Source organism: Heteronotia binoei, chromosome 13, assembly GCF_032191835.1.
Source record: "Heteronotia binoei isolate CCM8104 ecotype False Entrance Well chromosome 13, APGP_CSIRO_Hbin_v1, whole genome shotgun sequence".
Taxonomy (NCBI): domain Eukaryota; kingdom Metazoa; phylum Chordata; class Lepidosauria; order Squamata; family Gekkonidae; genus Heteronotia; species Heteronotia binoei.
Window position 1 is genome coordinate 2772281 of NC_083235.1, and position 24467 is coordinate 2796747.

A 24467-nucleotide genomic window follows, 5' to 3' on the forward strand; every position below is an offset into this window, starting at 1 on the left:
ATACTTATCTTCCTCCCCCACAACAGATACTCTGTGAGGTGGATGGGGTTGAGAAAGCTCTGACAGAAACTGCCCTTTCAAGGACAACTCCTGCCATAGCTCTGGCTGACCGAAGGTCATTCCAGCAGCTGCAAGTGGAGGAGTGGGGAATCAAACCCGGTTCTCCCAGATAAGAGTCCCCGCACTTAACAACTACACCAAACTGGCTCTCTTACAAACACCCTGTGGGGTGGGTGGGACTGAGAGAGCTCTGACAGAAGCTGCCCCCTCAAGGACAACTCCTGCAAGAACTATGGCTAACCCAAGGCCATTCCAGCAGGTGCAAGTGGAGGAGTGGGGAATCAAACCCGGTTCTCCCAGATAAGAGTCTACGCACTTAACCACTACACCAAACTGGCTTTCTTACAAACACCCTGTGGGGTGGGTGGGGCTGAGAGAGTTCTGACAGAAACTGCCCTTTCAAGGACAACCCCTGCCAGAGCTATGGCTGACCCAAGGCCATTCCAGCAGGTGCAAGTGGAGGAGTGGCGAATCAAACCCGGTTCTCCCAGATAAGAGAGCTCTGGCTGACCCAAGGCCATTCCAGCAGCTGCAAGTGGAGGAGTGGGGAATCAAACCCGGTTCTCCCAGATAAGAGAGCTCTGGCTGACCCAAGGCCATTCCAGCAGCTGCAAGTGGAGGAGTGGGGAATCAAACCCGGTTCTCCCAGATAAGAGAGCTCTGGCTGACCCAAGGCCATTCCAGCAGGTGCAAGTGGAGGAGTGGCGAATCAAACCCGGTTCTCCCAGATAAGAGAGCTCTGGCTGACCCAAGGCCATTCCAGCAGCTGCAAGTGGAGGAGTGGGGAATAAAACCCGGTTCTCCCAGATAAGAGAGCTCTGGCTGACCCAAGGCCATTCCAGCAGCTGCAAGTGGAGGAGTGGGGAATCAAACCCGGTTCTCCCAGATAAGAGAGCTATGGCTGACCCAAGGCCATTCCAGCAGCTGCAAGTGGAGGAGTGGGGAATCAAACCCGGTTCTCCCAGATAAGAGAGCTCTGGCTGACCCAAGGCCATTCCAGCAGCTGCAAGTGGAGGAGTGGGGAATCAAACCCGGTTCTCCCAGATAAGAGAGCTCTGGCTGACCCAAGGCCATTCCAGCAGCTGCAAGTGGAGGAGTGGGGAATCAAACCCGGTTCTCCCAGATAAGAGAGCTCTGGCTGACCCAAGGCCATTCCAGCAGCTGCAAGTGGAGGAGTGGGGAATCAAACCCGGTTCTCCCAGATAAGAGTCCACGCACTTCACCACTACACCAAACTGGCTCTAGTAACACATGGAACGGGGTTTTTAGCTGTCTGCAAGCTAAAACAGTGGAATCTGGAACTCTAAAAGCACACCAGCCCTATGCCTTGTGCCCCAGTCTTAATTCTCTTTTTAAGGGCATCCAGATATGGACACTGTTTGAAGGATGAGTCCACTGTTGCCGTGCATACTCACCATGTTTTGCATTGGTGCGTAACACCTTATGATTGCCACACAGCCACCACTGAGAGCAGATTTTCAAGGGTTTTTAAAGAATCGTTTAAGCATAAATAAACAAATGAAGCACTGAACAAGGTTTTAATCAATGAAGCATACAAGGGCCTTGAGCAAAATACTGAGACTGAAAGGTGCACAGTTCATCTAAAGCAGGGGTGTCAAACATGCAGTTTGGGGGTCAAATTAGGCCCCCGAGCAACTGAGTGTCGTCTGCTTCCTTCTCCCTCTCTCTTGCTTCCTTCTGCATCACAGCTTGCTTTGCCAGGCTCTCTCAATCGCACAGGCAATGGAAGTTAAACAACGACTGTGATGATAAACACATGTCTTCGCAGTGGAGGACGGTAAGCAGTGGGGTGCCGCAGGGCTCGGTACTGGGTCCCATGCTCTTTAACTTGTTCGTAAATGATTTAGAGTTGAGAGTGAGCAGTGAAGTGGCCAAGTTTGCGGATGACACTAAATTGTTCAGGGTGGTGAGAACCAGAGAGGATTGTGAGGAACTCCAAAGGGATCTGTTGAGGCTGGGTGAGTGGGCGTCAACCTGGCAGATGCGGTTCAATGTGGCCAAGTGCAAAGTAATGCACATTGGGGCCAAGAATCCCAGCTACAAATACAAGTTGATGGGGTGTGAACTGGCAGAGACTGACCATGAGAAAGATCTTGGGGTCATGGTAGATAATTCACTGAAAATGTCAAGACAGTGTGCATTTGCAATAAAAAAGGCCAACGCCATGCTGGGAATTATTAGGAAGGGAATTAAAAACATCAGCCAGTATCATAATGCCCCTGTATAAATCGATGGTGCGGTCTCATTTGGAGTACTGTGTGCAGTTCTGGTCGCCGCACCTCAAAAAGGATATTATAGCATTGGAGAAAGTCCAGAAAAGGGCAACTAGAATGATTAAAGGGCTGGAACACTTTCCCTATGAAGAAAGGTTAAAACGCTTGGGGCTCTTTAGCTTGGAGAAACGTCGACTGCGGTGTGACATGATAGAGGTTTACAAGATAATGCATGGGATGGAGAAAGTAGAGAAACAAATACTTTTCTCCCTTTCTCACAATACAAGAACTCGTGGGCATTCGATGAAATTGCTGAGCAGAAAGGTTAAAACGGATAAAAGCAAGTACTTCTTCACCCAAAGGGTGATTAACATGTGGAATTCACTGCCACAGGAGGTGGTGGCGGCCACTAGTATAGCCACCTTCAAGAGGAGGTTAGATAAAAATATGGAGCAGAGGTCCATCAGTGGCTATTAGCCACAGTGTGTGTGTGTGTGTGTGTGTGTGTGTATTTGGCCGCTGTGTGACACAGTATGTTGGACTGGATGGGCCTTTGGCCTGATCTAACATGGCTTCTCTTATGTTCTTATGTTTATCATCATCACAGCAGTTGTTTAACTTCCATTGCCTGTCGCATTGTGATCCCTTTTCCATGTTACATCTCTCAATTGCACAGCAGAGTTACTGAGCCAAGTCTCTCTTCCTTCTATTGACTGAGGCTCCTCCCCCTTCTGGCCCTCTGGGGAAGGAAGGAAAGAGCCAGAGCTTCCTTTGCCCAGTTCCCTGGATCCCATGGGAGAAATACAAAGAAAGCACCTTTAAGTCCAATGAGTGCTAACGTTTTAAGCATGTTTAAAGTTTTAAAAAATATATATTTGTGCTTGTCTGTGTTCTTTATAACATTTATATCTCTGCTTTGTTGTTGTTCAGTCGCACAGTCAATTCCAACTCTTTACAACCCCCTGGACAAAGTCATGCCAGGCCTTCCTGACTTCCACCATCCTCCGAAGTCTGCTCAAATTTGTGTTAGTTACATCAGTAATGCTGTCCAGACATCTCCTCTTTTGCCGCCCCCTTCTTCTTTTACCTTCTGTCTTTCCCAGCATCAGGGTCTTCTCCAGGGAGGGCTCCCTTCTCATTGGGTGGCCAAAGTATTTGAGCTTCAGCTTCAGCATCTGACCTTCCAGGGAACAGTCAGGGTTGATTTCCCTTAAGACAGACTGATTGGATCTTCCTGAAGTCCAAGGGACTCTCAAGAGTATTCTCCAGCACCATATCTCGAAAGCATCTATTCTTCTGCGCTCGGCCTTCCTTAGGGTTCAACTCTCACAGTCAAAGTTTTTGAGCTTCAGCTTCAGCATCTGATCTTCCAGGGAACAGTCTGGGTTGATTTCCCTTAGGACTGGTTTGATCTTCTTGCAGTCCAAGGGACTCCCAAGATTCTTCTCCAGCACCACATCTCTGCTACCTAATCTTAAATAGGTAGACACATGGCCCAACCCAACAAGTCTCAGCCCAACCAGGCAGGCCTGCCCAACAAGGTCTCATTTATGTCAGATCTGGCCCTCATAACAAATAAGTTCGACACCACTGCTCTAAAGTCTGGGGAAGAGAGAAATCAGTGTTGGGTTGGTAGCAAGGGCCCTTGGAGGAGTTGGGATTTCAGACCACTGTCTCCCGACAACCTACGGCCTGCATTATCCACCCTGACATGAAGGTGGATCATCAATAGACACTGTCAAGCAAAACATTTCTCCCAGAAGTTCCATACCTCTTCTGATTTAGCGTGGAGGGCATTTTCAAAGTTGATTCTATACTCAACTGGAGCAGACCGTCTTGGCAACAGAAGAGAAACGCCCAAATCCATGTCCTTTTGGAGCGGGATGTCTGTCTGGTACTGGGCAAGAGCCTGGAACACCATGATAGTTGACTGCAAAGGGAAGGAGAAGACAGAGCAAGTGAAGAAGTCCTCAGAGGAGAGACCTCTCGACATGGCCCTTAGCCCTGAGGAAAGGACGGTCCGTGGACACAGGATGCTGGCGCATTGTGGTGCATTGGAGCAGCGGGGGGCAAGCTGGATGCAGGCATGCTGGTCTCTCACAGGTGTTTCCTGCAGCGCATGTGGGTGGCTTGCTGCCGGCCTTTTGACTGTTAGGGGGGCAGCCAAGGAGAGCCCCAGGTGAGTGAGACCTGCTTGGGCCAGCTCGATCTCTAGCCAGCCCAAGCAGGCCTTGCTCACCCAAGGCTCTCCTTTCTTGCATCAGGTTGCTTTTGGCTAGTGGGTGGTGGTGGCATATGCTAATGAGTTATATTAATGAGCTCCACCACCTATTTTTCTGCAAAACAACCCCTGTGCTGTTGCATTTTGCTAAGGTCCCTCCCCTGTCCAAACTCTACCCTCCCCAAGCCCCTCCCCCAATAACTCCATGAATTTCCCCACCTTGAGTTGGCAACCCTAAGGCCCTCCCTGTAGCCCGCCCCCAAAGGACAGTGACGCAGCCGCTCACCTGAGTGTGGCCGTAGGTCCCCCCGTAATATTTCTGCTGGGTCAGCCATCTTACGACGGGACCAGCCTCATCAAACTTCCTCAGCTTCAGCAGGGCCAGAAGAGCGTAGGAGGTGCCTTCGATGTTGTAGCTGTGAGAGTTGGCTTCTTCCCACCGGTCTCCACCTAAGTAGCGACAGAACAACGTGGAGGAGGAAAATGCGGTCCAGTCACAGAAAAAGAAAAGAAGAAGATGATGATATTGGATTTATATTCTGCCCTATACTCTGAATCTCAGCGTCTCAGAGTGGTCACAATCTCCTTCACCTCCTCACCCCCACAATAGACACCCTGTGAGGTAGGTGGGGCCAGTGCTCCCACTTCCACTGGCCACCTGTATTTTTATCAGGAACCCGTGCTAAGGCAACAGCTCACTTGTTAGCTTACATTTTTGAGAACCAAATAGGAGTCGATTGCACCTTTAAGACCAACTTAGTTTTATTCGGAACGTAAGCTTTCGTGTGCACGTACACTTCTTCAGACGAGGAATGAGGTACAGTAAGCAGAGCCACATATAGCTGGTGGGGTGTGGAACGCCAAGTAGGACAAAGTTAAAAACCAATAGCAGAAGAGTAAAATTAACAAATTCAGAAATTGCTAATGCAACCCAGATCAGAGGTTTTCTGAATGTGTTAATTTTACTCTTCTGCTATTGGTTTTTAACTTCGTACCACCTGGCATTCCAAACCCCACCAGCTATATGTGGCTCTGCTTACTGTACCTCATTCCTCGTCTGAGAAGTGTGCTTAGAGAGCACACGAAAGCTGACGTTCCGAATAAAACTAAGTTGGTCTTAGGTGCAATCGACTCCTATTTGGTTCTACTACTTCAGACCAACATGGCTGCCTACTTGGATCTATTCTTGAGAACCGTTCGTGCAAACAAGAATGTAAGCTATACAAGTGAGCTCTTGCCTTAGCACAGGTTCCTGATAAAAATACAGGCAGCCAGTGGAAGCGGCAGGTGAAACACGAACAGGACCTTGGACTCATGTAGCTGCACCTGTTGGATGGAGGACTGCTGCCTCTACATTATTTGAATATATGGTATTCCTGTGTCTTTCAGCAAGGAAGATCCCAGCAGGCAGCCGTGTTGGTCTGAAGCAATAGAACAAAGCAGTAGACAAGTGCCCCTTTAAGAGCAACTAAGTTTTATCCAGAATGTAAGCTTTCGTATGCTCTTAAGCGGACTTCATCAGACAAGTGGGAATGGGAATGAAGAAATTCTTAATAGAAGTGGGCAGTGTGGAATCATGGGAATGTTTTTAGCAGATTAAAAGAATCACAAATAGGGATCTGTGTTTGTTGAAAAAACACCGGAGTGGAGGGTGATGAAAATCAGACTGCCGTGGTAGGTGCGAAGTGCCATAAATCTAGGTAACATTCTGGCCTTGTTAGTTTAAGCAGAGGGCATGGTTTCTCAAGAGATTATAACATCCATATAGTTTGCCATAGGATGGGTTGGTATATGCAATAAGACAAACAGCCAATATCCCTCATTTGAGTATGTCAATACAAAAAAAACAAAAAAACCCCAAATATTCTGATACACTGTTCTAAAAGAGAAATAATATGTTAGCCGTTAGAAAAACAGGGTGCATTAAAGCAGGGGTCCTCAAACTACGGCCCGCGGGCCAGATGCGGCCCGCTGAGGACGTTTGTGTGGCCCGCCGGGTTATGGCAAAATTAGACCGGAAGTGACGTTCAACCTAAACTCGCGTTAGCAACACACACTTCTGGCACTGGGCTGAGGCGGCGGAGACAGTGTGAGGTGATACCAAGGTGAGGTGAGTTCCCAGGCCGGGGTGTGTGGTGTGGGGAAGGGAGAGAGATGCAGAAGACGGAGAACTGACGGCCCGCGGCCTTGTACAGTAACGGCAGTCTGGCCCTCCAACAGTCTGAGGGACAGTGAACTGGCCCCCTATTTAAAAAGTTTGAGGACCCCTGCATTAAAGTATAGTGAAAGGTGGATTAGTATATGTAATGAGACAAACAGCCCACATCCCTCATTTGAGCATGTCAACACACACACACAAAAATTATTCTGATACACTGTTCTAAAAGAGAAATACATTGGAACACTCTTTCTCTCTCTTTTAGAACAGTGTTCCAATGTATTTCACAGTGTTATTTTCCTAGTTTACCTAAACTGTACACTGTGCTTTCCTGTTTGCTCTAATCCCCAGGTGCCAAGGATGCAGCTTCCACTCGGGCGACGACCTAGTGCTTTCCATGGCAGCACTGGGACTCTCCCAATATGTAACACCGCCAACGCACCAGGCTGGGCACACATTAGACCTGATCTTTGCGGCGGGAGTTGGAGTGGATCAGATTTCTGCCGAGGCGGTGCCATGGTCTGACCACTATGCCCCGAGGGCTCATGTGAATACGCCACCTCTACCCCGTCTAGGAGGTGAGCAAGTTTTAGCTCGCCCATGTAGCCAGATAGACCCTTTGTGGCTTCAAACGGCTATGCGGGATCCCTGGCCCTCTGGCGACTCGTTGGATGAACTGGTGGAGAACTGGAATAGCCAGCTCTCCACGGCCATCGACGAGATCGCTCCCCGACATCCTCTTCATCCTCGTTCACGATCCGCTCCATGGTATACCCTGGAGCTGAGATCAATGAAACAGCGATTAAGATGTCTAGAGAGACAATGGCGACATACTCGCGACGAAGCTACGAGAACATCTTATAGGTCATTTATGCGGACCTATGAGATGGCAGTCCAGGCCACAAAGAAGACTTACTTTGCATCCCGGATTGCATCTACGACCTCGTGCCCAGCACAATTGTTTAGTATAATTCGGTCACCAACAATTTTACCACATGGTAAACAAAATATTAGAGAATTGGAAATAGGCTGTGAGGCTTTTGCGAGTTTTTTCGCAGATAAAGTCTCGTCGCTCCGACACGACCTTCCCGCCATACTTGACACAGTGAAAGAACTTGGGGCACCGAGCACGTCTTCTGGTCCAGTTCTGGATTCCTTCAGTCCACTCAGCCTGGAGGAAGTCGACAGGATCCTTTTAGCTGTACGCCCTACGACTTGTAGGTTGGACCCGTGCCCGTCCTGGCTTATAAAAGCTAGCCAGGCGATGCTATGTGAACCACTGCAAGGTATCATCAATAGATCCCTGATAGAAGGGATCTTTCCCACACCCCTTAAAGAGGCTGTGGTCCGTCCCCTCTTGAAAAAACCATCTGCAGATCCCGCCATATTGGTGAACTATCGGCTGGTATAAAACCTTCCCTTTTGGGGTAAGGTTATAGAGCGGGCGGTGGCAATTCAGCTACAGGGATTCCTGGAGGATACTTCCACACTGGATCCATTCCAGTCCGGCTTTCGACCAGGTCACGGGACAGAGACGGTTCTGGTCGCTCTCATGGATGACCTTCTGCGACATCTGGATTGGGGCGGCTCAGCAGTGCTGCTATTATTGGACCTGTCAGCTGCTTTTGATATGGTTGATCATCAGCTACTGACTGGCCGCCTTGCCAACGTAGGGATTCAGGGGTCTGCCTTACAGTGGTTGACCTCCTTTCTCCAAGATCGGGGACAAAGGGTGGTGATAGGGGAGGAGTCATCCCAGAGGCACTCACTCACATGTGGTGTGCCTCAGGGTGCGGTTCTGTCCCCGATGTTATTTAACATCTATATGCGCCCCCTTGCCCACATTGTCAGGATGTATGGACTGGGTTGTCACCAATATACAGACGACACCCAGCTCTATCTATTGATGGGTGGCCAGTCCGACTGTACCCTGGAAAATCTGGACCTGGCTCTTCAAGCCGTAGCATCTTGGCTCAGGCTGAGTTGGCTGAAGTTGAATCCGATAAAGATGGAGGTTCTCTATCTGAGCCGGGGTGGTCTAAGGGGAGGGGTCCAGCTGCCGGCTCTAGACGGGGTGCCATTGATACCGGCCCCTAAGGTCAAGAGCTTGGCCATGTTCCTTGAGTCCTCCCTTACAATGGAGGCCCAGGTAGCAGCCACTATTAGATCCGCCTTTTTTCATCTTCAGTGGGTGCAGCAGCTGGCTCCTTTTCTGGAGCACAATGACTTAGCAATGGTGATCCATGCTACGGTCACCTCAAGAATAGATCACTGTAATGCTCTCTACATGGGGCTACTCTTGACGCTGACTCGGAAACTACAGTTAGTGCAGAACGCTGAGGCACGGCTGTTAATGAGGCTCCCTCGATGGGAGCACATTCAGCCAGTGCTGAAAGAGCTGCACTGGCTACCTGTTGTGTTCCGAGTCCGTTTCAAGGTGTTGGTATTGACCTTTGAAGCCCTTTATGGTCAGGGACCTGTTTATCTGCGGGACCGCCTTTCCCCATATATCCCCCAGAGAGCACTGCATTCAGGGACAAAAAAATCTGCTATCCACCCCTGGACCAAAGGAGGCCAGGTTGCATTTGACACGAGCCAGGGCCTTCTCGGTGGCAGCACCAGAGTTATGGAATGCTCTCCCGGAGGCCATAAGGGCCCTGCGGGACCTTCCTACATTCCGCAGGGCCTGTAAGACCGAATTGTTTCGGCAGGCCTTCGATGTTTAAACTGAGAGAGAGCTGCCACCGGACATCAGCTAGAGTTTCCGGTGGCTGACCGTCTGAAAAGCAGAACCGCCAACTAAGAAATGGTACAGCACCGTGGAATAGTTTTTTAAATTTTAAATTGTATTAATGTTTTATAGATTGTATTGACTTATTGTTTTAAATCGTGTAAACGACTGTTGTGAGCCGCCCTGAGTCCGCTTGCGGAGAGGGCGGGAGAAAAGTCTAATGTAAATAAATAAATAAAATAAACAAGTGGGGGCAGGGGATCCCCTGGTTTGGAGACCCCCCCCCCCCCCGCTTCAGGGTCATCAGAAAGCGGGGGGGAGGGACATTTCTTCTGGGCACTCCATTATTCCCTATGGAGACTGATTCCCATAGGGAATAATGGAGAATTGATCTATGGGTATCTGGGGCTCTGGAGGGGGGCTGTTTTTTGAGGTAGAGGCACCAGATTTGCAGCATAGCATCTAGTACCTCTCTTCAAAACACCCTCCAAGTTTCAAAAAGAGTGGACCGGGGGGTCCAATTCTATGAGCCTCAAAAGAATGTTGCCCTATCCTTTGTTATTCCCAAGGGAGGGAAGGCATTTAATAATAATACCTTTTATTTATATCCCGCCCTCCCCGCCGAGGCAGGCTCAGGGCGGCTAACAACATTAATCAATATAACAAATGATACAATACCTTAACAGTAGATAAAAATTAATTAAAATTCTAAAAGCAATAAAACAATACAATTTACATCTTGGTGCTGTTCTGACCAGTAACAAAAATCATTTAAGCAGACTCTCAGTGTTTAGTCGGTGAAGGCTTCACTAAAGAGGAAGGTCTTGCAGGCCCTGCGGAAATGGTCAAAGTCCCGCAGGGCCCGTACTTCCTCTGGGAGCTGGTTCCACAGGTGTGGGGCCACAACAGAGAAGGCCCGAGTACGGGTACTCTGCAGTCTTGCTTCCTTCGGCCCAGGAATAGTCAGCAGGTCTTTCCCTGCTGACCTCAGTGCTCTCTGGGGTTCGTATGGGGAAAGACGGTCCCTCAGGTAGGCAGGTCCTCGGCCATATAGGGCTTTAAAGGTGATAACCAGCACTTTGTAACGAATCCGGTGTATAACTGGCAGCCAGTACAGTCCGCGCAGCCCTGGTTGTATGTGCTCCCATTTAGGGAGCCCCAATAACAGCCTAGCCGCTGCGTTCTGCACCAGCTGCAGCCTCCGGATTCAGCACAGAGGCAGCCCCATGTAGAGGGCATTACAGTAATCCAGTCTCGAGGTGACCGTTGCATGGATCACTGTTGCTAGGTCCTGGCGCTCTAGGAAGGGGGCCAACTGCCTTGCCCGCCTCAAATGGAAAAAGGCTGACTTAGCAGTGGCAACTATCTGGGCCCTTTCAATGTGATGGCCAGAACTCCCTTTGGAGTTCAGTTATGCTCGTCACACCCTTGCCCCTGGCCCCTCCCCAATGTCTCCTGGCTCCACCCCCAAAGTCCCCAGATACTTTCTGAATTGGACTTGTCAAAGCTACCGGGCTGGGGCACTCTCTCGGCCTTGTGCACATGAGGCCCCCCTCCTCTTCAAATCTGTCTCTTATCCTGCTCCCAGTGCCTGCCCTCAGAAACAATGAAGAGCTACAAACATACCTGTTGAGGCTCCCATCAGTATCCTGTCATGGTCCAACTCCCCTGCGAGGACTAACGCATACGAGGTCAGGGCCACGGTGTAAGGCCTTTGCAGCGACCTGTACTTTTTGGCCAGAAACTCAGCAGCTTTGGCAATGCTGTTGTTTAAGCTCTGAACGGGAAAGCAAAGGGATCTGTATGTTAGAAGACTTCAGGGACCAATGGTCAGACAGGATGATACATTTCATTTTGGAATCATTTTCCTTTCTGCCTGCTTCTTCGCCAGCTGCTGGGAAGTTCTGTAGGGTCTCTAGTCCCTTGCCGCTTCTTTGTCCCATTTGCTTTTAAAAAATAAATAAATATAGAATCATAGAAATCTAGAGTTGGAAGGGACCTCCAGAGTCATCTAGTCCAACCCCCTGCACAATGCAGGAAACTCACAAACAACTCCTCCTAAATTCACAGGATCCTCATTGCTGTCAGATGGCCATCCAGCCTCTGTTGAAAAACCTCCAAGGAAGGAGAGCCCACCACCTCCCAAGGAGGAAGCCTGTTCCACTGAGGAACCACTCTAAACTCACAAACCCCTCCCCCTAAATTCACAGGATCTTCATTGCTGTCAGATGGCCATCCAGCCTCTGTTGAAAAACCTCCAAGGAAGGAAAGCCCACCACCTCCCGAGGAGGAAGCCTGTTCCACTGAGGAACCACTCTAAACTCACAAATACCTCCCCCTAAATTCACAGGATCCTCATTGCTGTCAGATGGCCATCTAGCCTCTCTTTAAAAACGTCCAAGGAAGGAGAGCCCACCACCTCCTGAGGAAGCCTGTTCCACTGAGGAACCGCTCTAAACTCACAAACCCCTCCCCCTAAATTCACAGGATCCTGATTGCTGTCAGGTGGCCATCTAGCCTCTGTTGAAGAACCTCCAAGGAAGGAGAGCCCACCACCTCCCGAGGAGGAAGCCTGTTCCACTGAGGAACCACACTAAACTCACAAACCCCTCCCCCTAAATTCACAGGATCTTCATTGCTGTCAGATGGCCATCCAGCCTCTGTTGAAAAACCTCCAAGGAAGGAGAGCCCACCACCTCCCGAGGAGGAAGCCTGTTCCACTGAGGAACCGCTCTAAACTCACAAACACCTCCCCCTAAATTCACAGGATCCTCATTGCTGCCAGATGGCCATCTAGCCTCTGTTGAAAAACCTCCAAGGAAGGAGAGCCCACCACCTCCCGAGGAGGAAGCCTGTTCCACTGAGGAACCACTCTAAACTCACAAATCCCTTCCCCTAAATTCACAGGATCTTCATTGCTGTCAGATGGCCATCCAGCCTCTGTTGAAAAACCTCCAAGGAAGGAGAGCCCACCACCTCCCAAGGAGGAAGCCTGGTCCACTGAGGAACCGCTCTAAACTCACAAACACCTCCCCCTAAATTCACAGGACCCTCATTGCTGTCAGATGGCCATCCAGCCTCTGCTTAAAAACCTCCAAGGAAGGAGAGCCCACCACCTCCCAAGGAGGAAGCCTGTTCCACTGAGGAACCGCTCTAAACTCACAAACCCCTCCCCCTAAATTCACAGGATCCTCATTGCTTTTAGGTGGCCATCTAGCCTCTGTTGAAAAACCTCCAAGGAAGGAGAGCCCACCACCTCCCGAGGAGGAAGCCTGTTCCACTGAGGAACCGCTCTAAACTCACAAACACCTCCCCCTAAATTCACAGGACCCTCATTGCTGTCAGATGGCCATCCAGCCTCTGCTTAAAAACCTCCAAGGAAGGAGAGCCCACCACCTCCCAAGGAGGAAGCCTGTTCCACTGAGGAACCACTCTAAACTCACAAACCCCTCCCCCTAAATTCACAGGATCTTCATTGCTGTCAGATGGCCATCCAGCCTCTGTTGAAAAACCTCCAAGGAAGGAGAGCCCACCACCTCCCAAGGAGGAAGCCTGTTCCACTGAGGAACCACTCTAAACTCACAAATCCCTCCCCCTAAATTCACAGGATCTTCATTGCTGTCAGATGGCCATCCAGCCTCTGTTGAAAAACCTCCAAGGAAGGAGAGCCCACCACCTCCCGAGGAGGAAGCCTGTTCCACTGAGGAACCGCTCTAAACTCACAAACACCTCCCCCTAAATTCACAGGACCCTCATTGCTGTCAGATGGCCATCCAGCCTCTGCTTAAAAACCTCCAAGGAAGGAGAGCCCACCACCTCCCAAGGAGGAAGCCTGTTCCACTGAGGAACCGCTCTAAACTCACAAACCCCTCCCCCTAAATTCACAGGATCCTCATTGCTTTTAGGTGGCCATCTAGCCTCTGTTGAAAAACCTCCAAGGAAGGAGAGCCCACCACCTCCCGAGGAGGAAGCCTGTTCCACTGAGGAACCGCTCTAAACTCACAAACACCTCCCCCTAAATTCACAGGACCCTCATTGCTGTCAGATGGCCATCCAGCCTCTGCTTAAAAACCTCCAAGGAAGGAGAGCCCACCACCTCCCAAGGAAGGAGAGCCCACCACCTCCCGAGGAGGAAGCCTGTTCCACTGAGGAACCACTCTAAACTCAGAAACCCCTCCCCCTAAATTCACAGGATCTTCATTGCTGTCAGATGGCCATCTAGCCTCTCTTTAAAAACGTCCAAGGAAGGAGAGCCCACCACCTCCTGAGGAAGCCTGTTCCACTGAGGAACCGCTCTAAACTCACAAACACCTCCCCCTAAATTCACAGGATCTTCATTGCTGTCAGATGGCCATCTAGCCTCTGCTTATAAACCTCCAAGGGAGAACCCACCACCTCCCGAGGAGGAAGCCTGTTCCACTGAGGAACTGCTCTCACAAACAGGAAGTTCTTCTTAATGTTTGTTAAAAACTCCATGCTAAATTAGTTGAAAACTCCATGCTAGATTTGGCTCTGCCTCCTGCAGCAGTCATTTGGGGACTGGCTCCACCTCCTGTTGCAGCCATTTTGGGACGGTATTGCAAATTTATACAAATATTAGTCAGTTGTCACTATAACCTTTGGGTTGTGCTTGTGTTTGTAATCCCCGGGTGGGGGCAGGGGATCCCTCATTTTGGAGGCCCTCCCTGCACTTCAGGGTCATCAGAAAGCAGGGTGGGGAAGGAAATGTCTGCTGGACATTCTATCATACCCTATGGAGATTGATTCCCATAGGGTATAATGGGGAATTGATCCATGGGTATCTAGGGCTCCCAAGAGGCTGTTTTTTGAGGTAGAGGAACCAAAATTTCAGTTTGGAAACCAGAGCCTCTCCTCAAAGTTTCAAAAAGATTGGACCAGGGGGTTCAATTCTATGAGCCCCCAAAGTAGGTGTCCCTATTCTCCATTATTTCCTACGGAAAGAAGACATTTAAAAGGTGTGCAGTCCCTTTAAACATGATGGCCAGAACTCCCTTTGGAGTTCAATTGTGCTCATCACACCCTTGCTTCTGGCTCCACCCCCAATGTCTCCTGGCTCCACCCCCAAAGTCCCCAGATATGTCTTGAGTCAGACTTGACAACCCTAGGAAAAAGACACTCAGCACCCATTCCCCATGTGGTTCCCCATCAAAGATCCTAATCGGACACTGACTGTTTCACCATGCTGGCTCTCAGTGAACTGTACTTCATTTTGGTAACATCGCAACCTTCACAAACAACGAGAGTGCAGGAGCGCAACTGAAAACTATCTTTTTGGGCAGGGGTCCCTGACCTTTTTTGAGTCCGTGGGCATCACTGGCATTCAGACACCACACAGTGGGCGAAGCTACAACACGGCTGCCGCAAAATGGCTGCCACAAGAGGCAGAGCCAGCCACAAAATGGCTTCCAGCGCTTACTTTCAGTCACTGCGGATTGCTGTCAAGTTTCAGGCTGGAGGAGCAAGCAGCCAAAGTGGGGCATTGCAGGGGGAAATGCCTGGGCTGTGGCTGCGTCCTCAGAGGCACTGTGCGCAGGCACTTACGTCGATTTGTGCTCCACAGACTGTTCTGGACTCCAGCAGGGCGATCAGGACGAAGGCTGTTAATGACACCTCTGGTTCCGCACCATGATAGCCTCCCTAGGAAAAGAGGGTGGGGACAGCTATTTAATGCAGTAATTTTTTTAAAAATCCCTCCTAAGCCCTCAAGAAGTGAGATGCCCTCAAGCAGCCACCACAAATATACTTAGGGGGAGCCAGATTTTTGTTACGGGGACAGTTTGGTACTGAGGCGAGCAGAGAACAAAGAACAACGTGTAGTATGCTTCTTTTGATGGTGTTACCTCACATCCAGTGACATTTGATACTCTGCACCAGAGAACCATTAGGTGTGGGGGAAGTCTTTAGACTATCCAGACACTTTTAAAAAAATATAATACTTACTAAGAACATAAGAGAAGCTCTGTTGGATCAGGCCAATGGCCCATCCAGTCCAACACTCTGTGTCACATAAGAACATAAGAGAAGCCATGTTGGATCAGGCCAGTAGCCCATCGAGTCCAACACTCTGTGTCACATAAGAGAAGCCCTGTTGGATCAGGCCAATGGCCCATGCAGTCCAACACTCTGTGTCACATAAGAGAAGCCATGTTGGATCAGGCCAATGGCTCATCCAGTCCAACAATCTGTCACATAAGAACATAAGAGAAGCCATGTTGGATCAGACCAATGGCCCATCCAGTCTAACACTCTGTGTCACACAGTGGCCAAAAAACCCAGGAACCATCAGGACATAAGAACCTAAGAGAAGCCATGTTGGATCAGGCCAATGGCCCATCCAATCCAACACTGTATCACACAGTGGCCAAAAAACCCAGGAACTATCAGGACATAAGAACCTAAGAGAAGCCATGTTGGATCAGGCCAATGGCCCATCCAGTCCAACACTCTGTGTCACACAGTGGCCAAAAAACCCAGGAACCATCAGGACATAAGAACCTAAGAGAAGCCATATTGGATCAGGCCAATGGCCCATCCAGTCCAACAGTCTGTGTCACACAGTGGCCAAAAACCCCAGGAACCATCAGGACATAAGAACATAAGAGAAGCCATGTTGGATCAGGCCAATGGCCCATCCAGTCCAACATTCTGTGTCACATAAGAACATAAGAGAAGCCATGTTGGATAAGGCCAATGGCCCATCCAGTCCAACACTCTGTGTCACACAGTGGCCCAAAAAAACCAGGAACCATCAGGACATACGAACCTAAGAAAAGCCATGTTGGATCAGGCAATGGCCCATCCAGTCCAACACTCTGTGTCACACAGTGGCCAAAAAAACCAGGAACCATCAGGACATAAGAACCTAAGAGAAGCCATGTTGGATCAGGTCAATGGCCCATCCAGTCCAACACTCTATGTCACACAGTGGCCAAAAAACCCAGGAACCATCAGGACATAAGAACATAAGAGAAGCCATGTTAGATCAGGCCAATGGCCAACCCAGACCAACACTCTGTGTCACATAAGAGCATAAGAGAAGCCATGTTGGATCAGGCCAATGGCCCATCCAGTCCAACACTCTGTTTCACACAGTGGCCAAAAACCCCAGGAACCATCAGGACATAAGAACATAAGAGAAGCCATGTTGGATCAGGCCAACGGACCATCCAGACCAACAGTCTGTGTCACATAAGAACATAAGAGAAGCCATGTTGGATCAGGCCAGTGGCCCATCCAGCCCAACACTCTGTGTCACATAAGAACATAAGAGAAGCCATGTTGGATCAGGCCAGTGGCCCATCCAGTTCAACACTCTGTGTCACATAAGAACATAAAAGAGTCCATGTTGGATCAGGCCAGTGGCCCATCCAGCCCAACACTGTGTCACACAGTGGCCAATATATGTGTGTGCAGTCCATGCTCTGCTCACAACCTGAGTTCAATCCCGGTAGAAGCTGGGTTCAGGTAGCTGGCTTCCGGTTGACTAAGCCTTCCATCCTTCCAAGGTTGGTAAAATGAGTCCCCAGCTTGCTGGGGGGAAAAGCGTAGAGGACTGGGGAAGGCAATGGCAAACCACCCCATAAAAAGTCTGCCGTGAAAACATCATGATGCGATTTCACCCCAGAGTCAGAAATGACTAGTGTTTGCACAGGGGACTACCTTTACCTTTTTATCTTTATTTGTCAGAATTAGGGACCTGGAAAGTCCTGGACTTAACCAGTTTGAGTAACATTCACTGTGTAAACTGAACCTACCAGCATCTCTCCGTGGATCACAGGGGCATCTTCTTGGAACACTCCGTCTGGATTTTGCTTTTCCAGGATCAGCCATTTCACAGCTCTGCAGATGATGTTCTTATCAATGTGGGACTCAATGGGATGAGCCATGGCAAAGACCTTGGCGACATATGCCGTCAGCCTGAAAGGAAAGTGGTGCGTCAATCTAGCTAACTCCAATTTCTGCTCAGGATAATGAGGAGGCTGGGATGGCAGGGTGAGCAGTGGGTGGATGGTAGCATCGTGGCTTGTTCTACACTGGGCTCCCCAGCCTTGTGCCCCTTGGCCCCATGGTGCCCACTGACACCTTTCCTAGTAGCCTTCAAGAGAGCAGGGTCATTATTACCCAGCAAGATTCTTGGAGCTCTGAGCTCTAATTGGCTATGTAGATTAAAATAATGTGGTTTCTGTTAAGTATGTGGTGGGAATGTCCAACAGTGTCAAATATCCTTTTCCTATGTAGAAGCTGCACGAAGGGGGAAGGCAATGGCAAGCTGAAAGACGGACAGATAAAGAAGAGATATGGTTGCCAACTCCAGGTTAGGAAATTCCTAGGTATTTAAGGGTTGGGGTTTGAGGAAGGATGAGACTTCAGACAGATACAATGCTATTTCCTCCTTAGAAATCACAGTTCCCAATCTCCAGGTGAGGGCTGGAGATCATTCAGAATTACAACTGCTCTCAGTGATGACAGACATCAGCTCCCCTTCAGGTGTGTGTGTGGGGGGGAAATACATGCCTTCACTTGGGTGGGTGGAAGACAGCAAGGGTGGGGGCAGGGCCGGCTCTCCCACTAGGCAAACTAGGCGGTTGCCTAGGGTGCTGGGAGATTAGGGGCGGGAAATTTAGCTCCCCATCCCCTCCCGGTGCCCCAGGCAAGCCTGCCTCCTTGCCCGCCACCGCTACCCGCCACCCCTCCCTTTGCCTCCACGCTGCACCTCCCCCTGCACACCTCCCCCCCTCCCCGCCGCACCTCCTCCTCCTTCCTCCCTTCCCCACATGTCAATTGCAATTCCGGAAGTGGCTCTAACACCGCGTTCCGGTGATCTAAAGCCCTTCCCCCGCCGGCAATGACTCACTCGGTGAGTAAAACTGTGCCACAGGGCCTCCCTAGCACTCTGTCCGGACTGGCGTCCAGGAAGTGGGGAGGGGAGGAGTCAGCGACAGCGAGGCCATCCTTTCAGGACACCAGTCCTCCAGACAGAGTGCAAGCAAGGACCCGCGGCGTAGTTTTACCCGACGAGCGAGTCATCACTGGCGGGGGAGAGGGTGGTTTAGATTGCCAGAACGTGGCATTAGAGCCGGTTCCGGCGTTGCAATTGACACGTGGGGAAGGGAAGGAGGGGGCGCGGTGTGGAGGGGGCACAGAGCCGCGGGGGGGCACCAGACAGCTAGTCTGCCTAGGGCGCCCCAGAGTGTCATACCGGCCCTGGGTGGGGGGCACTCACCCAGAGCCTTTTTCTAGAGCCCGTTGTATTTTCTTCACAAAGGGCCTTATTACTAGTTTGGAATAAAGTGGTAGAACAAATAAAACTTAAATAAAAGTATTATTATTATTATTATTATTAAATTCGATCTAACTATTCCAGTAGATTTCAAACTTCTTTTATTTGATATCTGGCCTGATAAATTGGTGAGTAAAGATCAGAAATCTTTAATCTCGACAATGTGGTGATAGCTGGTATGACGATTGCTAAAAATTGGAAACCCCCACATAGGCTTCCCAATCCGCAGGTCCCAGCGGGGGATCCCCCGTTTTTACAGGCTTCTCCCCGCCCCCAGCCAGCTGGCCAGCGGGGGAAGCCCCGCCTCCCACAGTCACCATATAGTTTTAGAGCTCCTGCAGGTCCGTTTTTAAAATACGTGCCTTTAAGGCTGAGCAGGAAGCAGGAAACAGGAAGGGCTTCAAAGAACGGCCTCTCCCTTTGTTTTGCTTTTGTTTTCAGATCAAGTAAAGTTCTGCAGGAACAAGACCCAGTAAGTATTTGTGTGTGAGAGAGGGAGGGGGCAGGGTATTCCCTGGTTTGGAGGCCTTCCCCCCGCTTTAGAAAGCGTGGGGGGGGAGGGAAATGTCTACTGGGCACTCTATTATTCCCTATGGAGAACGATTCCCATAGGGAATAATGGGGAATTGATCCGTGGGTATTGGGAGCTCTAGGGGGGCTATGTTTTGAGGTAGAGGCACCAAATTTTCAGTATAGTATCTAGTGCTTCTCCCGAAAATACCCACCAAGTTTCAAAACGATTGGACAAGGGGGTCCAATTCTATGAGCCCCAAAAGATGGTGCCCTTATCTTTCATTATTTCTTATAGAAGAAAGGCATTTAAAAAGGTGTGCTGTCCCTTTAAATGTGGTGTCCAGAACTCCCTTGGAGTTCAATTATGCTTGTCACACCCTTGTTCCTGGCTCCACCCCCAAAGTCTCCTGGCTCCACCCCCAAAGTCCCCAGATATTTCTTGAATTGGACTTGGCAACCCTACCCCCACATGTCCCCACAATGGAAATGAGGTATGAAAAGTTATGGGACCAGTATGTAATGGGTAAAACGATGGATAACCCTTTCTTCTGATTTGGTGATTTGATGCTGATTTGGCTATAGATTATTATTATTATTAATAGTAGTAGAAGTAGTTTATTTATATTCTGCCCATTCCCCCAATTGGGGGGTCAGAGCGGAGTTGTTATTATTAAATTATTTGCTTTGGGCTCCAGTTTTGGAATTCTTTTGGAATATTTCCTTTTTACCTAATAGAAGGAATTGTAGAAAAAAATGATATTGGATTATATCCCGCCCTCCACTCCAAAAAGTCTCAGAGCAGCCTACAATCTCCTTTCCCTTCCTCCCCCACAACAGACACCCTGTGAGGTGGGTGGGGCTGAGAGAGCTCTCCCAGAAGCTGCCCTTTCAAGGACAGAGTCTCAGAGCAGCCTACAATCTCCTTTCCCTTCCTCCCCCACAACAGACACCCTGTGAGGTGGGTGGGGCTGAGAGAGCTCTCCCAGAAGCTGCCCTTTCAAGGACAGAGTCTCAGAGCAGCTCACAATCTCCTTTCCCTTCCTCCCCCACAACAGACACCCTGTGAGGTGGGTGGGGCTGAGAGCTCTCACAGCAGCTGCCCTTTCAAGGACAACCTCTGCCAGAGCTCTGGCTGACCCAAGGCCATTTCAGCAGCTGCAAGTGGAGGAGTGGGGAATCAAACCCGGTTCTCCCAGCTAAGAGAGCTATGGCTGACCCAAGGCCATTCCAGCAGCTGCAAGTGGAGGAGTGGGGAATCCAACCCGGTTCTCCCAGATAAGAGAGCTCTGGCAGACCCAAGGCCATTCCAGCAGCTGCAAGTGGAGGAGTGGGGAATCAAACCCGGTTCTCCCAGATAAGAGACCTATGGCTGACCCAAGGCCATTCCAGCAGCTGCAAGTGAAGGAGTGGGGAATCAAACCCAGTTCTCCCAGATAAGAGAGCTCTGGCAGACCCAAGGCCATTCCAGCAGGTGCAAGTGGAGGAGTGGGGAATCAAACCCGGTTCTCCCAGATAAGAGAGCTATGGCTGACCCAAGGCCATTCCAGCAGGTGCAAATGGAGGAGTGGGAAATCAAACCCGGTTCTCCCAGATAAGAGAGCTATGGCTGACCCAAGGCCATTCCAGCAGCTGCAAGTGGAGGAGTGGGGAATCCAACCCGGTTCTCCCAGATAAGAGACCTATGGCTGACCCAAGGCCATTCCAGCAGCTGCAAGTGGAGGAGTGGGGAATCAAACCCGGTTCTCCCAGATAAGAGAGCTCTGGCTGACCCAAGGCCATTCCAGCAGCTGCAAGTGGAGGAGTGGGGAATCAAACCCAGTTCTCCCAGATAAGAGAGCTCTGGCTGACCCAAGGCCATGCTAGCAGGTGCAAGTGGAGGAGTGGGGAATCAAACCCGGTTCTCCCAGATAAGAGAGCTCTGGCTGACCCAAGGCCATTCCAGCAGCTGCAAGTGGAGGAGTGGGGAATCAAACCCAGTTCTCCCAGATAAGAGAGCTCTGGCTGACCCAAGGCCATGCTAGCAGGTGCAAGTGGAGGAGTGGGGAATCAAACCCGGTTCTCCCAGATAAGAGAGCTCTGGCTGACCCAAGGCCATTCCAGCAGGTGCAAGTGGAGGAGTGGGGAATCAAGCCCGGTTCTCCCAGATAAGAGAGCTCTGGCTGACCCAAGGCCATTCCAGCAGGTGCAAGTGAAGGAGTGGGGAATCAAGCCCGGTTCTCCCAGATAAGAGAGCTCTGGCTGACCCAAGGCCATTCCAGCAGCTGCAAGTGGAGGAGTGGGGAATCAAACCCGGTTCTCCCAGATAAGAGAGCTCTGGCTGACCCAAGGCCATTTCAGCAGCTGCAAGTGGAGGAGTGGGGAATCAAACCCGGTTCTCCCAGGTAAGAGAACTCTCCACGCACTTCACCACTACACCAAACTGTCTCTCCCTAGGCTTTCTTAATTCTTAAAGGAATTGTAGGCTATTTCTTAATTCTTAATACCTAGCATATTATGTATTGTTTTTGTAAATTGTTTTTTATTTGCATCCAATGATCTAAACTGGATTCTTATGTGTTAGATTTATATTTTTAGTATTGATTTTCTCTATGCTCCCTTTGTATTGGATTAGATTCAATAAAATAAAATCTATCAAAAAAAAGAAAGTAGTGAGTTTGGCCAGCGTAGTGATTCAGCATCTTTATTAAGTGACTAAAAACTATAGCCAAGACACAGACCATGCAGCAATATATACAGTTGGGGCAGGGGAAACCCCGCCCCCATGACACAGAGACCACCCTGTGATTGTGCCCTTTTTGGATCCTTCATTAGAAGAGGCATCCTCATTGGCAGATCCTATGATTCTCCAATACTGCCTCCGGATCGGCCAGTTTGAATTAGACAGCCAATCGGGATGCAGGTCTTTGGATCCTCTCAGTGTATTGCGTTGTGCCTCAAGCTCAGGACACAACAGTTTTATTCTCTCTCACTCCTCTTTCTCAGTGTATCCTTTAAATTTAACCCTCTTCTCCCCTGCGCTTGCACTTTCCCTGTGTGTGTGTGTGTGCCCCACCTTATGCCACAGCCATTTTGTAGCTGGTGCTGCCTCATGTGGCAGCCATTTTGTAGCTGGTGCCGCCTCCTGTGGCAGCCATTTTGTAGTTGCATCCACCACCAATCATGTTTTTCCCAGCAAATCAATGCCAAATCATATCAGGGAAATCCAGGTGAAGTAGAGAACGATGTCGAAACTGTCCGATACTTCTTAACATGTGCAGCCAGCAGTCCATAAAGCAACAAGGTCATACCGTAATTGGGTTTTTTATTCTTATGCTGTTGTGATTTTATTGTGGTTTTATTATTTCTGTTGTACTCTGCTCGGAGCCCCTCCAGGGGAATGGGCAGAATATAAATAAATAATACTAATAATACTGGTGCCCTTGTTTCACATTAGCTTCTTCCAGCTGCACGATAAAAGTATAAACCCCAAATGTGAAATTTCAACCCATATATACACCGGCAAAATTGACCTGGTAGTTCTCATAAATAACACCTTCTCACAAATCATTTCATCCACAGGGTAAGAACGCCAACATCTTTCAAAACTGAATAACACTTCAATCGTGATAAAATCAGAAGTTGCCATCTGCTTATATATATATATACACAGTGCATCATTCAGCTGGGTTTCCCTGATATGATTTGGCATTGATTTGCTGGAAAAAATGGGACTGGTTTTCGGTGAAGACGTTCCTTGTTTTGTATGAAAGACCGATTGAGTCTGTTTGAGAATATATGTATATTTTTTAAAGTATTTTGAATTTTTGTTCTTGTTTGGAGGCTGGTTTTCACGGAAACCTTGAGCTTTCGATTCCTCTGCCCACCTGGACATTGGCAACCCAAGCAGAGAAGCTCTGATTCGGGCATCTTGAAAAGCTATTATGGGCTGTAAGGAACCTTGGCTGGGAGTGCCAGTTTGGTGTAGCAGTTAAGTGTGCTGACTTTTCTGTAGGAGAAGCAGGTTTTGATTCCCCACTTCGCCACTGGCAGCTGCTGGAATGGCCTTGGGTCAGCTATAGTTCTCAAAGAGGTTGTCCATGAGAGGGCAGCTTCTGTCAGAGCTCTCTCAGCCCCACCCACCTCACAGAGTGTTTGTTGTAGGAGTGGGAGAGGTAAAGGAGATTGTGAGCTGCTCTGAGATTCAATCCAATGTCTTCTTCCTTGTGGCCTGGCATATTTTGCTGCTGGATCTGAACTGGGTCATAGAAAAACTCACAGCCACACTCACCAAGTGCTAGATGGGCGATCGGTAAAAGCAGCGTAGGAGTTGTCTGATTTCTTGTATGCCAGCTGCTGTATATAACCTGAAAAGAGAGGAGGCAAAGGACATCAGCAAGAAGAAGACTGCAGATTTATACTTCGCCCTTCTCTCTGAATCAGAGACTCAGAGCGGCTCACAATCTCCTATATGTTCTCCCCCAACAACAGACACCCTGTGAGGTGGGTGGGTCTGAGAGGGCTCTCACAGCATCTGTCCTTTCAAGGACAACTCCTGCGAGAGCCATGGCTGACCCAAGGCCATTCCAGCAGCTGCAAGTGGAGGAGTGAGGAATCAAATTTGGTTCTCCCAGGTAAGAGTCTGCACACTTAACCACTACACCACACTGGCTCTCCGAGTTTGAGAGCTTGAACCAACTTTGTCCAAAGCATGCCTCTCCCCTTGCTGTGCTCCTGGAAGTCTGATTGGCTGGGGAGGTTTAAATAATACTATTTCAGTAGCTGCTGCCACCACAATATTCGTTTTACTCTCTCACACACTCCTCTTTCCTACAGCATTTTTCAGAATTACCCTCCTTCTCCCCCTGCATTTGGCCTTCTCTGAGCTTCTGTGCATGGCTCCACCTCTCAGGACAGCCATTTTGTGGCTGGCAACACCTCCTACGGCAGCCATTTTGTGGTTGCACCCATCACCCTGCATAAGAATTTCAAAGATGCCCACAGACTCAGAAAGGCTACAGACCCTGCCCTGGTCCGATGCCAACCCTGTGGGCCTCACCTTGCATGACCTGCTGGACAGCAACAGATCGGCGCTCCAGCCCAACCTTCTCCCACTGCCCGGTGGCGTCAAGGTAGTGGGTGGCGATCACTGTCGGAGTCATGGTGATCATGTTCTGCTCCCCGCAGCCGGAAGGCGTGACGATGAGATGGTTCAGGTTGGACCCATCGATGGAGTCTTCGACAATCTGGGCCACAGGGTTCCCTGGCCAAAA

General features: G+C 49.7%; 1 protein-coding gene across 1 annotated transcript in view; it reads right to left on the reverse strand.

The window, feature by feature from the left end:
* The window catches only part of LOC132581821 (A.superbus venom factor 1-like), a 138095-nt gene that overhangs the window by 19393 nt on the left and 94235 nt on the right, over window positions 1-24467 (reverse strand). Inside the window, exons 23-29 of the mRNA XM_060253234.1 lie at window positions 24254-24457; window positions 23486-23561; window positions 17180-17342; window positions 14967-15062; window positions 11031-11181; window positions 4802-4965; window positions 4066-4224 (exon numbers count right to left, since the gene is read on the reverse strand). Of these exons, the coding sequence (XP_060109217.1) occupies window positions 4066-4224; window positions 4802-4965; window positions 11031-11181; window positions 14967-15062; window positions 17180-17342; window positions 23486-23561; window positions 24254-24457 (1013 nt within the window). The remainder of the gene's footprint in view (window positions 1-4065; window positions 4225-4801; window positions 4966-11030; window positions 11182-14966; window positions 15063-17179; window positions 17343-23485; window positions 23562-24253; window positions 24458-24467) is intronic.